Source organism: Hippocampus zosterae, chromosome 7 (genome assembly GCF_025434085.1).
Source record: "Hippocampus zosterae strain Florida chromosome 7, ASM2543408v3, whole genome shotgun sequence".
Lineage (NCBI taxonomy): Eukaryota > Metazoa > Chordata > Actinopteri > Syngnathiformes > Syngnathidae > Hippocampus > Hippocampus zosterae.
The window spans coordinates 26,076,276-26,090,566 of record NC_067457.1 but is presented as its reverse complement, the minus strand read 5'-3'; the positions used below and the strand labels follow the sequence as shown (position 1 = coordinate 26,090,566).

Genomic DNA, 14,291 nt, shown 5'->3' with positions numbered 1-14,291 from the left:
CCGTTGGCCAGTCAAAAACTAAATTCGTTTCGACGCGTGGATGCATGGAGAAGAGTTGGGGAGACTCATACGTACAATTTCCGAAATGTGCCCAATGTCAATAAGGTATCATAAATAAATCAAGTCAATCATATATACACAGTATATACATAGAAAGAGAGAGAGAGAGCTCAATCAGAACGTTGCATGATTGTTGTTTTTCCCCCCAGGTAGTTTGGCCTGGTTTCCAATGAATCCCTTTGTGAGCAGCGAATGATTTGAATGATTTTGCTCAAAGTTATTTGGGAGGATTGCGTGACGACACGCAGGGAGCCGCTCGTGACGGTAGCCGGCGTGCAAGTACGGGACAGGTGTCCTGGCGCGGGCACATTTGGAGCCACGCTTTGCCTTCGCGATAAGATGATTAGCGGGACGCAAAGCCGCGGGGGCTTATTCGGCCGCTGTTCTCGGGCGACTTTCCCTAATGGCCTTAGGAATGGCCCTGGCTCCCTTTTGCCGAGTCAGCGGGCTGAGCCGCCTGAGCGCGCCGATACGTTGAATGCCGCGTTCCAACGAGCCGTGCTCTTTGCCCTCCGCATACTGTTGGGAGGACTTTTTCAAGGCAAAAATAAAAGCCGACACTTCATATCAAAGCAACAGCGCGTGAATTACAATGACCCAAGGCAAAAGTGAAGCCGCAGCTGAAGGTTACCGCTACCGTCGTTTCACTTGGATTCTTTTGGTGGGGCGGGGGGGGGGGGGGGGGGCGGTGACCTGACTTTGAGCCAGTAGCGCACGATTGTCACTTTGCCGACTGGACAGTACTTTGAGCGTGACCCCAAAGGGACGAGCCTTGGGTTATGTTAGCGACCTCGTGTCGGAAGGCCCTTGCGCTCAATTGCATTTTGATGGCAAGAAGACAGCAGACTTTGGATGAATTTGGAATGGCCACCTCTTCATCAAACGGCCCCACCGGCGAAATTGCATCTCGTCCTCAGCGGTGGGATTTGTTGTCCCGGATCATTGCGAGCAATAATCTGCTCAATCTATGCTACCAAGCCTATAATCCGCCACCCTCAAAAGGCGTCCGTTAAAATGACGTAACCGCATTGAGGCCTTGGCGCGAGTGGCATGGCACGGCCGCACCGTTGTCAAGACGGCGCGACCTTTAATCCGCCGGGCCGGTCGGAACCCCTGGGGCGGAGAAGGCCCGAGTGGCGGGAAGCGGCGGCCTTCGACTAATAGCTTTGCATCGCATTGATCTGCTTTACCGCCATCGAGGCCGTCGAGTAGCTTTTTGCACATGACTTGAAAATAGCAGGAAGCGCCCCCGCTTGCAGCAAGCGTTTCAAGGTCCATCTTTGGTCTTTCTCATTCCAGCCAAAGCTCGTGACAAGGCATGTCAAGGGATGCTCCAGCCTTGGCAGACAAGTGTGGAGAAATTGGCCCGTGAATCCTTTTGCCACTTTGTGGCAACAGCGAGCGAGGCGAGGCAGCATCATTAGGTAACAGCGGCTTGGCAGTCGGAGGCCGCTGATCCTAAAGGAGGAGACGAGCCGCTGAGCTGCCGTGCTGCCGTGCTTATCTCTTACCTAAGCACTCTGCGTCAACCTTGGAGCGCCATTTCATTCGGCGGATCCTCAAAGTCACCGCAAGAAAGCGCGCTCTTTGCCCTTGGGCGGCGTTTCCTCAAATGGAACCGCGTGTTGTCAGTCGCGAAGGGAACACCCGAGTCGTACTGCCGACGCCCCCCCCCCCTTCACATCAAAACGGAGGCGACCCGCACCACGGGGGCAATTGTGTCAGACGGGACACGGATGCGCACGTTTGGCCCTTTGCATACGACCGCACGGGTGGGATGGACTCTTGCGTGCGATGGGAAAAAGGGAGGCCGGGCCGACGCGTTACTTCACCGCCGCGGTCGCCCCGCGTCACCTTTGGCGGACTTAAGAGCCAAGCTTGACCAGATTACAGGTGACGCTATTCTCAAGCGGGGACACGCTGAGCTTGATCGCGATGGCAGGCGCCTTGGCATGTGTTTTGCGGCCCTCTCGCGCACGAGAGCCAATTTGGGGGCGAGGGGGGGGGATTAGTGAAGGAATGAACGGTTGTCAAAGGTGACGTTGACGAGTGTGCAAACAACGACAAAGGGATGAGGCAAGGCGAGGGGAAAAGAGACAATTGCTCACGATTGAAGTACCGCGACATTTTTTTTTCAAATGCGGGCAAAATGAAATCCTCAATGTACATACGGGATGTCTATTTTCAAATATTTTGCTGCGTTTGTTGGACAAGCAAAACAAGATCTCGCTCGTGAAACTTTTGTCTAAATACATCAATTGCATAAGAGTTGAGCAAACCTTCGGAACCTGCAATGCGCGTGGTCACAGCCGGTGTTACTGCCACCTGGCGGTCAAATGTTGTAATGCAAGGCACTGCTTAAATGGACTCATCGCAACTCTGGAAGAAAAGAAAAAACACGATACGATGCGATCATTTCGAATGTTTCCAATTTGTCTCACCGTACGCCTATGTGTTCAAGATCGGATCATCAATTTCCAGAATGTTTATCTAACTCAAAACGAGTGCGGTGCGTTTACCATATACTGTAGAACACTTTGAATCCTATAATGCAAACATATTCACGCATTTGTTGTCACGGGAGAAGTCCCCCCCAAAACCCCGTGCTCGGATACCTAATCCGGTGGTTTAAAATCCGCCGTCTTCTGTTTGACTTCGCTGGTAACTGTACAACTTTCACGCCTCACACGCCACGACTTCCGTCTCATGAAATTGTGACGTCATCTGCCATTATAAATGAACTCGGCAGGCGGCCGCCATCGTGAGCGTCCGCGGCGCGAAAAGCCTGCGGAGAGCGCTGACGGCGCGGGGGGGCGGTCTTCTCAAGAAAGGAGTGGGCGACGGGCGACGGCATCACATGGTAAGGCGCCGTTGTGTCAATCTTTCTTTTTTCAACGCCATCAAGATGCAAATGTTCTCAAAAGGAGGCAGAAAGACCGAGATTATTTCCAAGTCGTTGAACAACGAGACCTACGTTTCGAAATGAGCGGCCTGCTTTTGCCACACTGGTTGGTTTTTAAAATGAGATTCTCGACCCCCAAACCCCGTGCTCGGATGCCTAATCCGGGGGCGTAAAGTCCACCGCCTTCAGCCGTCTTATGTTTGACTTCGCTGGTAACTGTACAACTTTCACGCCTCACACGCCACGACTTCCGTCTCATGAAATTGTGACGTCATCTGCCATTATAAATGAACTCGGCAGGCGGCCGCCATCGCGAGCGTCCGCGGCGCGAAAAGCCTGCGGAGAGCGCTGACGGCGCGGGGAGGGGGGGTCTTCTCAAGAAAGGAGTGGGCGACGGGCGACGGCATCACATGGTAAGGCGCCGTTGTGCCAATCTTTCTTTTTTCAACGCCATCAAGATTACTACAAAACTACTGGTTACTCTAAAATGGTTCAATGATTTTGTTGTTTACGATGATACTAGAGCAGCGTGCTATACCGGAGACAAATTCCTTGTGTGTTCTACATACTTGGCCAATAAAGATGATTCTGATTCTGATTCTGAAATGTTCTCAAAAGGAGGCAGAAAGACCGAGATTATTTCCAAGTCGTTGAATAACGAGCCCTTCGTTTCAAAATGAGCGGCCTGCTTTTGCCACACTGGTTGGTTTTTAAAATGAGATTCTCGACCCCCAAACCCCGTGCTCGGATGCCTAATCCGGCGGTTTAAAGTCCGCCGCCTTCAGCCGTCTTATGTTTAACTTTCACGCCTCACATGCCACGACTCCCGTTGAGCAAATGCGTGCCGTGTGAACGCCCCTTTTGTCGCTCTTGTCCAGTCCATTTCTCGACTTGTCCTCCAGGCGACGGATGGCGGCAAACCGTGGGCTCTGATCTCCAAGGTGGGCGAGCGGGGCATCCTGGAGCAGGTCGCGGACGTACTGAGGCGGCACTTCCGGATCGTCCTCCTGCGGGACCTCCTGGCCGACCCGGCGACGCACGGCCCCAAGATCCAGGTCCTGTTTATGTGGCTGCAGCTCCCGAAGGCCACGCCGGAGCTGCTCGCCTTGCTCCCGGAGCTCAGGGTGATCGCCAGCGGGGCGGCGGGATACGACCACCTGGACCTGCCCTACCTCACCCGCTTAGGGGTGAGGGTGGCCAACACGCCCGGCGTGGTCAGCGAGTGCACGGCGGACATGGCCATGGGGCTCCTGCTGGCCTCGGCGCGCAACATCGTCCAAGGTGACGCTTGTCACATTTGCGAGGTGGTGGTGGTGGCGGCGGCGGACCCCAAAAAGCAGGCGGCCCTTGACGAATTCTAGGTCGTAAATCGGAGAGAACTGAATCCAAAACAAACAAAGTGCTAACAACCCAAAGTGATCCAAAGTAGCAAAACTAAACCAAGACTGTGGCAAAAAAATAAAAATACAAACTAACCGGAACGGTACCGTGACAGAAACAAACATGACAGTTGTAAGCAAACAAACAAAAAGCAATCAACAAACACGACAGTAGCCAGGAGCAAAGGCAAACGAAGCAACCAACATGACAAAAGCAAGAGCAAACAATGAGGCCACACCGAGCGTTCAGGCTGGGAGTCCTTTTCAAGGCCTAATGACCAACAGGTGTGCGGCTGCCGGGGGACCCCTACGGCGCCCACCTGTTGGCGTGACAACGGTCGGTCGACTCGTAGCAATGTACCCGACGACGACGACCACGACCACGCGGGTGCGTTCCATTTTTCCATCGGGGCAACTCGGTTTCGCCCGGGTTGGAGGCGGAAGTCTTTGCCGCCTTCGCCGCCATGTCGGCGCGCGCCAAAGGCGTATCTTCTGTCGGCCAGCCGTCCATTTCTCAGTGTTTTGGCTATACCGAGGTCTGCGTGGTGTGACGCCGCTGCGTTTGCAGGTCACCAGATGATGATGGACCCCAAGACCACCGTCTTGCCGCAGTGGCTGGGCAGCGTCGAGGTCTCGGGAGCCACTCTGGGGATCATCGGAATGGGAAATATCGGCTCCGAAATTGCCAAGCGGGCCAAAGGATTTGATATGAAGATTTTGTATTACAACAGAAACCGAAGGTGAATAAAAGTGAGCCTTGCGGGGAATTCATCGTCGATGTTGTTCAGACTCATTCAAGCGTTTAACCAGCGTATCCCGTTGCTCACCGACTCGACTGAGAGCCGCCGTACAACGTATCCACCTCACCTCTAGGAGAAGACTCTTCCTTAACCCCGGTGCAGCGCAGAGATGGCCGACGGCAACCATTTGCAGAAATTATAGTCGCTGTTCATTTTTCTCAAGTACATTTTTGTCCTCAGGAGTGCGGAGGAGGAGGAGGCCTTGGGGGCCATCTACTGCGGGAACAAGGCCGACCTCTTGGGCCGCTCCGACTTCGTGACCCTCGCCGTGTGCCTCACGCCCGAGACCACCGGCCTCATCGGCGCCGCAGAGCTGGCCCTCATGAAGCCCACCGCCACACTGATCAACATCAGCAGAGGTAGCTTTGGAGACGGCGGACCCCCACATATTTGGGGCTTCGGCGTTCGCAAATGCATCTTTTTGCTCGCGTCGGTCCGCGCAAGTATTGCTTGGCTCGGTTCTTTCCTGTATCTCCGACGCAAAACTCTCGATCGCCGTATTTTGCATAAAATGCCTGACCAAACGCATTTTCCGAGGATGCCCTTGTTTGTTCAGGTCCAGTGGTGGACCAGGACGCCTTGGTTGAGGCTCTGCGAGGCGGGACCATCCGAGCCGCTGCCTTGGATGTGACGTATCCCGAACCTCTACCAAGGTTCTCGCATCTCAATTTAAAGTTCTCGGAGCCTTTGGTGCGATCATATTTTCCCTTCGACCCAGGGATCACCCTCTCCTCGCCGTTCCCAACGTGCTGATCACCCCTCACTTTGGCACAAGTACCATCACCACCATGAGAAAGATGGCGCAGAAGATGGTCACCAACGCCCTGGCTGCCATGAAAGGAGAATCCATGCCTGATGAATTGAAATGCTGACTATAGGACCAGTATTTCACAACCAAGTTCAAACACACTGCTAACATGACTCCTTACGACCGATAATCAAGTGTATTTTTCCGCACAAATAAAACAATAATAGATCAGGCACAGTAGCTGTAAGCAATGGGAAAATGACGTCCCCATATTCCTTTATTTTTCATTGAAGGGCTCTAAACATTTTTTTTCCCACTCAATTTGAAAAACGTAGTACAACATACAAATATGGCAACAATCAAACAATCGTTTTAAACAAAAATCAACACTTGCGAAGGGAGCAGTGGTTATATAATAACCATCTCGGAGAAAACAAAATCAAATAACAAAGACATATAAATATTATATTTCAAGAGAAGAGACAAAAATAAAACCATACTCACCTAAACACACGGCCGAAATCCTTCAAAGAAAACGTCTGTGAACGTAACGTCTTTGCCAAATTATGGTGTCCTAACATTTGCCTGTTTAAAACAAAACAAAACAAAACAAAAAACGTCAATTTCTTTCAAAATACCTAAGCATGTCTTCTTTTAAAATTTAAAGTGGTTGGTTCCATGTTAAATGAGGGATACTGTCTACCAAGTACCATGGGAGATTTTCTCAGAATCCTTTTCAGTCCGGATTTAAATAAGGCATTTCGGGGGCCTCCAATGACAATGAGTTGTCGACGCCGGACGAGAAGCACCCATAGCGCCTGACATGAAAACCGGAGAAAGTGGAATGAAGAATGATTCAAGCGTTTAATTTTTGTTTACAATTTTAACAAAAAAGAAAAAGCACACAAAAGAACCATGTTTATTACATCACAAAACCCCCCGCCGGTGTTTGATTACATGACACTTGTTATGGTAAGTCCGGTTTATGTACATCCTTAATTACGAAGAAAAAACGAGAGAAATGAACGCATGCCTGTCCGTCGGTCCATCGTTTCCGTTTCATATTAAAATGAAGTAAAACCGATCGCCTTCTGTACCGCTGACCGATGATCGTAAGGATGTTTGTTTCGTACGACGTCAGCCAGCGGTGGCGGTGGGCAACGTGGGCCAACTGGCGGTGGACCTCCTCATATCCACGCTCAGCCTGCCCAGGGTGGGCTACCTGCACACGGACTGCGTCATCCCCATGGCGGGCAACAACCCGTACGCCCACGGCCAGGACGACGCGGGGGAACTGCATACGGCCTCGGAAGGTGGAAGACTCCGTACTTGATAATCCGAACATGCGGAGCAATAATAATACTAATAACCATGTTTTCTCCCTCTTGTCAATAGTATATGCCGCATTTGAGCTCAACCTAGCGGTTCTTCAGATCAGGGCACCAGTTGTCAAGGTACGCCAGTCGTGTGATGAGCTCACAGACGGCAACGTTTACGAAAACGGAAAAGCCAAAGTCACAACAACGGCCGTGGCTGTGTTTGCATTCAGTTTATGAATCGTGATAGTAATTCGGTGGGCGTTGTGCTTCTCTTTCCGGTGCGCTCTACTTGGCCACCAGGGGTCCGCATAATACATGCAGACGTGTTTTGCAACCAAGCTGAAGTGATGACCCCCGCCCGCTCAGTCGTAAAGAAGCCTGCATTTCGATGCACACGCACGCTCATTTGTCATCGTTTTCCTTCATGCCTCGCAGAGCAAATCCAAACGGTTTCGTCAGCTGCTGCTGTCGTGGATCAAGGCCAGCGGCTTCTGCCGGACACTGGTCCTGTCCAGCAGCCACGCCTACCGGAGGGACGACCGGCAGCTGCGAGGGTACCATCACCAAACTCATCCTTTTGTTGAACCTTTAGTCACAATCAAATTGACAGTCGATTTTGTTGCCATTGTCGGTGAAAGATACCTTCGCGAGGAATTCTTTTCTGGTGTTACCCCCTCACGTTTTACTGGGGAAAAAAAAACAAACAAAATCTTTTACATTGAAACACGTTCGACCTAACCATAACATAGGAAAGTATTGTAAAAATGCCAACATGTCACGGTTCGAATGTCCAAATTGTTGACTCCCCCCCCCCCCCCCCCCAATTCTATTGTTTAGAATGTGTAAAGCATACTCAAATTGTTTGAACGTCATTATTTTAGTCTTGCGCTGTAATGTGTTCCAATCTGCCAGTTTTGACTGGCTAGCAAAGTTGCCCGTTGAAGTGGCTAAGTCGAGTAAGCAGTCGGCCCCTGTTTAAAAGATTGAAGTTATTTTGGCTTGTATGGCGGTTATGTTATTATATAGTGCCCGCGCGCATGTGTGTTTTGAGCACCCCGTTCAGATACCTGGTCACGCCGAGCCTGCTGAGAATTAGCGGCGATGCCTTCGAGGAGCTGGGCTGGAGGGAGCTGGAGAGGCGTTTAGACGCCGGCGCAGACGAGACCAAACTCGCCATCCCCGGCGGCGGCATCACCAAAGGCCTCTACACGGACAGGTACGGGCTTAATTTTCTTCGGCGCTAGTCGGCGGCAACGTGGCTGTTAAAGTTGCAGAGAGGACGTGCCTCTGGCGGTGCTGCTGCTCTTCTGCTCCGAGGGAGACAACGTGCCCGACGCCCTGTCGCTCGTCAGTCACCTGGACGACATGCTCCACCTGCTGAACCACGCGGTAAGTCAAAACACGGCGACGAGAAAGCGTCACCGTCAAGTGGACGCTGGGAAATCATCGCATTTCCCTTTGACGCTTAGAACTTCCAAGTCATTTATCTTTGTCCGTCTATCCGAGGCGGCAAAATTCCGCCGCGAGGGTTTTCGAATAGCTCCAAAAGAAATGTGGCCTTCGGGGCCCGGCTGACTGGAATGAAAGTCTCTGTGGTGTTTTGATGTGTTGAAATGGATTCGGCAGGTACTGTGGTTCTTTGTTCCAGATGTGGGAGGTCAAATGGAAGATCCCGCCTTCCTGGAATCTGCTGTTTGGAAGCGGCATCCCTCCAGCCATCTTCTGAATCACTTTTTGTAGATTTCATTGAAAGGGTTTATCACAGAGAACCAGAGTGAATGTTTCTCTCGCTTGACCTCATTCACTCGCCGACTAACCGAAAGGGCTTGGCCCGGCGCCACGCAGTGTTTCCTGGCAGTCCCGCCCCCGCCGTGTCTGTAACTCGACTCTGAAACAAAAAAAACAAAAAAAAAAACCCCGCTTGGCGGCCCCCCCTCAAGTTTTCACTTTGAGGGGGAGCACGTTTCAAAACATCTCCGCGACATTTCTGAAACAACCGCTTGAAGGATCGGCTCACGTTTGAAAGCAATGGCCAAATGTGCGGTTTTGCACAGAGGGCCACCCGTTCTGTCAATTAGAGAGCATTTTTAGCAGAAGATAATGAAGGAAAAAATTGTCCTTTTTCTCCCAACCCCCCATCAAACTGGATGGGTTCAAACGTAACAATCTCTTTATATATCGACACATATGGAGAGAGAGAGAGAACGGGTGATAAATCCAACAGTTTTTAAGAGGGAAAAAAACAACTATGTACATGCCATTGGCTTTGCTTCAAGTACTCTTGATATACAAACAAAATAGAATATTTTCATCACAAAAAGGTCTTCTCCCCCCCAAACTATACAGATCTGAATCATGTGAACTTGTCAATGCATAGTTCTCAATTCAGTTGCTATAAATGTGGATGACAAAAGCTGCACTAAACAAAATTGTTGAAGAAATGCTGGTATGTTGTCGTTTGTTTGTTTTAGTAGGTGCTGTAAACAGTTTGCGCAGGAAGAGGAAGCAGAACAGAGAGGTTGCCGTTTTCCCTGGTGGTTTCTTTGTTTGTTGTTGTTTTTTTTTTGCTGTCGAACGCAGCCTCAGCTCGGTGGCGCCCGGTCAGGAGTCGCTGCTCTTTGATCTGTCAAGAGACAAAAAGCAGTAAAGCGGACTTGACAATGATGACTAGAAATGAATTGCAAAAGCATGACGTGAGACGGCCACGGCTGGCATCTTGGGGAGCTTTCTCATGCATTTCGCTTGATGAGTCAAACAAGAGTCCTGTTCTTGTTGTGACTTGCTGTCCCGTCTGGCAGAAAAGGTGGAAAATGCAGGCTTAAAAAAGCTAGTGTGTGTGTGTGGGGGGGGGAGCACTTTTTTTCCTCCTCCATGCCACGGTTGAGGAATAAAGGTGGAGAAAAAGTTGCCCCGTGGCACTGATGCACAGGGGACATTTTATCCCCCGGTTCTGAAAGACATTTTCTTGCCAGGGTACGAGTAGGATCGCCAGAACATGCTCGATCAATTTGTGATCAGTATGCAAGGCCGTCGGGAGAATTTGTTCATCGTCCTCGATATCCATCTTCAAGCTCCGCGTGCCGAATCGTCTTACTCGTGTGAACCAAGAGCATGTGCACCTTGGACTGGAACAATGCGGCGGCATCGTCACCTTTTCCGCTTCTTGTCGGCAGCATCGGTCCTCTGGCTTTGGCCCGCGGAGAAACTCTCGTCCCGACGTCGCTTGCTGTCCAAACGGAAACGGATAGTCAATTAGGGCCTCAAACTGAACAAAGCTCAGGGTTCGGACGTTACGCAGTTTTCTTGACAAGGACTCAAAACGTCTTTTGCCTTTTGGGTTTTGTTGCCATTTGCTTGATTTCTCCCGATCCCAAACAAGCTGTGAAACGGTCCCGATCCCAAATGAACTTGCATCAGCATCCGCCGAAGCCACAGAAATGAATATTAACGTGATGTCTACTGACTGCGCGGCGCCGTCGTCCTGCTCCGGCGACCGGCTCGGCCTCTCGCCGCCACGTTTGTCGTCGCGTTCCTCGCCGGTCGGTCCCGCTCGCTGGCCGCCGTTGCATCTCTCCGGCGAGTCGGCGGCGGGCTCCCCGTCTCGCCGGCGCCGAGTCTGCGAGACGGGAAGCCGACGTTATCGCCGCGTGTTGGCGCTCCGGACGAGGGCGGCGCGAGCGCCTTTACCTGCGCCGACGAGTCGCCCGAGATGCACTTGGCTCCTTCGAGGACGGACATGAAGGAGAAGCGCAGCTGGTCGGGCGTCTGGATGAGACCCATGCGGTACTTTCGCATATCCAACAGGATCCTCCGGATGTCCAACGGCGACTCTTCTTTTCTTCTGTCCATCTGCCGGACGAAAAAAGTGGGATGTGAATGACCTCGGTTTGGAGGCAGGATTGTTCACCCGGGGACATTTAAGAGTTAACCGCTGAGCCCTTGTGCACTCTGGCTCACCAAAGTATGTCAACAGTGTCCATCTACAAAAGAAAAACAAGTACGCCTCCCTTTTCCCACCCCCATCAGAGGGGAAAACACAATGGTCTCGCTTCATCCATATGACTGTTCAAAAAATGAATAATCTGCTCAGTCCATTGGAATTCAGTTGCTAACCAAAAGAACAGCACCAACGCACGCAAGCGGCCTCTGTAATTGTATCCGTCCAGCATGGATGCTCGCTCTATGACGGGGGGCTAGGGAGTGAGATAATCGCCCATTCATGATCACATATGCAAGATTATGATCAAAATGTAGAAAAAAAAAATCGGCAAGTGATGACATGGAACGGCTCCGGTGACTCGAGCGGTCGCCTCCGCGTCACGGAGGTTTTGGTCGGCAAATGAAATCTCTCACCAGCACGAGACACGTGTCCACCAGCGAGAAGGTGCCCGAGCGTCCGATGCCGGCGCTGCAGTGCACCACGGCCGGCCCGTGGTCGGCGCCCAGCGCCCCGGACTCGCGCACCTTCAGCAGGAATTTGAGGAAGGACGCCGGCGACTCGGGCACGCCGAAGTCGGGCCACGTTGTGTAGTGAAAGTGGTGGATCTCCCGCTTCTCCCCGGTCTGCCGCAACACATTTGGAAATTGCCGGGTTGGCCAGTGGAGCGTTTGAAGTTTTCGCAAGCGAGGAGATTGACCGGCAAAAATGAACACCGACACTCATGTTGTGCAGCTCCAGCGCTCTGGTGGTGTAGTACGACTTCACGTCTTCCGACAGCAGCGTGACGAGAAAGCGCGTGTCCCTGAACGCCATCTCGCGCTCCTCGGCCACGGGCCAGTACTGAGCGCACTTTTCCTAACGGACAAAGAAGAAAGGAGAGCGCGGCGATGAGACCACGCACAGACGCCTGAGCAAAGGTTAGTTCTGGACCACACAAAGTACAAAGTGGAGTTACCAATATGGAGGAATTAAACTATGGCAAGAGCGGGTGCCACGTTTTGCCCCACCTTTGCCTGGCTACTTGGCAGAGATGTGAAGCTTACCAAGCCTTTCTCAATCACCCTATTGAGCATGACGATGGCTTTGGTCTTTTGTTCCCAGATCATGAGCCAGAAGTGGCCACACGTGTTCCTGAGGGGACCCTGAGGACGAGCACAGCAAAAACACGTTGGCTCCATCCGAGACGAGCAATCTGAAAGTCGCGGTGAAAAATGGAGCGCGACGGGGCGGCGTTCTCGTCCCACCGACTCCTCCAATAGATGCCAACGGGGCTCCGATCAACACAAAATGGCTCCACTTGTGGCGCTCGATGCCCGCGACTTGCCTGAGTCAATATGTAACATCTCTGCGCTTCCTCCATCACCACCAGGCTGGCGTTGATGTAGTCGTTGTCGGCATTCTTCAGCTTCACTCGACTGTGATCGACTGCGGGAGGCGGGGGAGCAAGTTACTGTCGGGAGTTTTGAACACGGCGAGAAAGGCGAGGACTAAACGTACAGGGGCTGACATCTCTGTATCTGTTGCGGCTGCGGTTCTCGGGATACTTGGCCACTTTGTAGGAGCACTCGTGGGACTGACTTCGGATCTCCTAGAGAATAGCGGCAGAAATGACTCGTTTTAGAATGAAATCGCTGATGACCGATAGTAGGTCAGAGTAGTGTCAGCACAGTTATCACGGTTGGCGGGGATCATTTTAGCCTTTTGTTGGAAATGAAAAATTGTTCCGGAATTTACAGGGTGAGCCCGAAGTCATCTCATTAGTCTCCACGTGATGATGGCGAGATCTTTAAACGCAGTTTGAGCTTGTCAATGCTCGACATGCCCGCCTTCAAACAATGGAACGCTCCTCAAACCAAATTCCGAGTCGCAACAATTTTGATACAACCTTCGGAAGTTCATTCATTGAGACATGTAAAGAGCAAGAATTAGGGTTCAAAAATTAGGATTTCGGGATGAGTTTCTAGCCTGGCTTTGTAGTTTGGGATCGGTTTAGGATTTTCAATAGTGGTGCTGAATCATTTCCCTCCTTCTTCCTCCATACCATCCTTGAATTCATCCTTCAATGATCCCCTTAGTAAAATCCTTTTTTGATTCCTTCCTTGCATTTTTAAACTATTCCTTTTCCCCTTACTTCTTTCCCTACCATTTCTGTATCCTTCTTCCTTCTCACAGCGCCCCCACAAGTAGGTTGATGTAAAACATGTATAATTACTATTTTTCTGGTACCGTCCAATACTAACATTAACTTTGCCAAAGACACGGTTTTTCTTTTTTTCCAACTGTTAAACGTTAGCAACATGCTAACTTGACTTACCATGTATAATTTGTGCCACCGGCCCTCCGATTCAATGTCCTCAAACTCCCGCTCCATTTTCACCGAGGCAATGCCAGCAAAATTACCTGTCAAGATAAGCTAACTCATATCGTCAGACGAGCCGGTGATGTTCACAAAGAACATTAAAAAAAAGAGCTTCTTTTGTGCGTGCGAGGAGAATTACGACTTCCTAAGTTTTTTTTTAACTGGTCGTCACTTTTCGCCGGATGATGTGCGCATGCGCAGACAAAGGGTCCTTGGGCGACTGTTTAAAGCGACAGAGATCTTCGAGCGAACAGAGTAATGGTCCGTACTAAAAATTGTATTCAATAATTATCAAAACCTTGTATGAAAATATTTTTTACTTTGAAAATGTTATTTATAGGTTAAAAATGAATAAATTGTAAACTTAGTCTGACCAAATAATTACATTATTGTACATATTTAAGTTTATAAAATATTGTAAATCATTTTACTATATACTGTATATGTAACATGTGCTGTCAAAATGAAAATATACTTACATTTCTAAATATAAATAATACGTCATATTCAATCTCAAAAATAGCAAATTACATTTGATCTTTTAAAATGTATTTTTAAATTTTGAAATAATTCTACCGTATTTGACAAAATACATTACAAAAAATAGTTTGCGTGTGTACCTGTGTCACACGCGCACACACTAAATAATTAAGCGTATGATATCAAAACATATACAAACACAAATATCAACGACGAAATATTGATTTACGATCATTTTCACCAATCGAATCGGAACCCGAAATGCAAGTTACGTTGTGATCGTTGACGTTACACTCCAATAGAC

The 14,291-nt window shown here is 50.2% G+C and overlaps 3 protein-coding genes and 1 long non-coding RNA gene across 7 annotated transcripts; 2 read left to right on the top strand and 2 right to left on the bottom strand.

Moving 5' to 3' along the window:
• The first annotated feature begins 2,756 nt into the window (after positions 1-2,756).
• On the top strand, positions 2,757-6,148 carry zgc:136493 (uncharacterized protein LOC692276 homolog). Of its 3 annotated transcripts, none has more exons than XM_052070185.1 (7): positions 2,757-2,920; positions 3,263-3,375; positions 3,865-4,243; positions 4,910-5,081; positions 5,322-5,500; positions 5,698-5,794; positions 5,860-6,148. In XM_052070185.1, the coding sequence occupies exons 1-7, from the start codon at positions 2,797-2,799 to the stop codon at positions 6,011-6,013; spliced, it is 1,218 nt and encodes a 405-aa protein (XP_051926145.1). In that variant the 5' UTR covers positions 2,757-2,796; the 3' UTR covers positions 6,014-6,148. The 3 variants fall into 3 exon arrangements, with proteins under 3 accessions (XP_051926145.1, XP_051926148.1, XP_051926146.1); XM_052070186.1 differs by lacking the exon at positions 2,757-2,920 and adding an exon at positions 3,144-3,174; XM_052070188.1 differs by lacking the exon at positions 3,263-3,375 and having other exon boundaries at positions 2,766-2,920.
• Positions 6,147-7,133, bottom strand: LOC127603728 (uncharacterized). Its single transcript, XR_007963116.1, has 2 exons — positions 6,987-7,133; positions 6,147-6,474 (listed from the first exon to the last, which is right to left on the bottom strand). It is a non-coding gene; the product is annotated as an uncharacterized LOC127603728 (long non-coding RNA).
• psmg2 (proteasome (prosome, macropain) assembly chaperone 2) lies at positions 6,468-9,406 on the top strand. 2 transcript variants are annotated; one of them, XM_052070226.1, is made up of 7 exons: positions 6,468-6,861; positions 7,031-7,202; positions 7,285-7,343; positions 7,644-7,762; positions 8,272-8,424; positions 8,477-8,597; positions 8,857-9,406. In XM_052070226.1, exons 1-7 carry the CDS (start codon positions 6,805-6,807, stop codon positions 8,932-8,934), a joined length of 759 nt encoding a protein of 252 aa, XP_051926186.1. In that variant the 5' UTR covers positions 6,468-6,804; the 3' UTR covers positions 8,935-9,406. The 2 variants fall into 2 exon arrangements, with proteins under 2 accessions (XP_051926186.1, XP_051926185.1); XM_052070225.1 differs by having other exon boundaries at positions 8,260-8,424.
• A 340-nt stretch (positions 9,407-9,746) lies between these two features.
• ptpn2b (protein tyrosine phosphatase non-receptor type 2b) lies at positions 9,747-14,287 on the bottom strand. Its single transcript, XM_052070195.1, has 10 exons — positions 13,463-14,287; positions 12,646-12,736; positions 12,473-12,573; positions 12,192-12,290; positions 11,866-12,003; positions 11,562-11,771; positions 10,896-11,057; positions 10,673-10,824; positions 10,360-10,434; positions 9,747-9,831 (listed from the first exon to the last, which is right to left on the bottom strand). The coding sequence occupies exons 1-10, from the start codon at positions 13,517-13,519 to the stop codon at positions 9,810-9,812; spliced, it is 1,107 nt and encodes a 368-aa protein (XP_051926155.1). The 5' UTR covers positions 13,520-14,287; the 3' UTR covers positions 9,747-9,809.
• Positions 14,288-14,291: the final 4 nt, after the last annotated feature.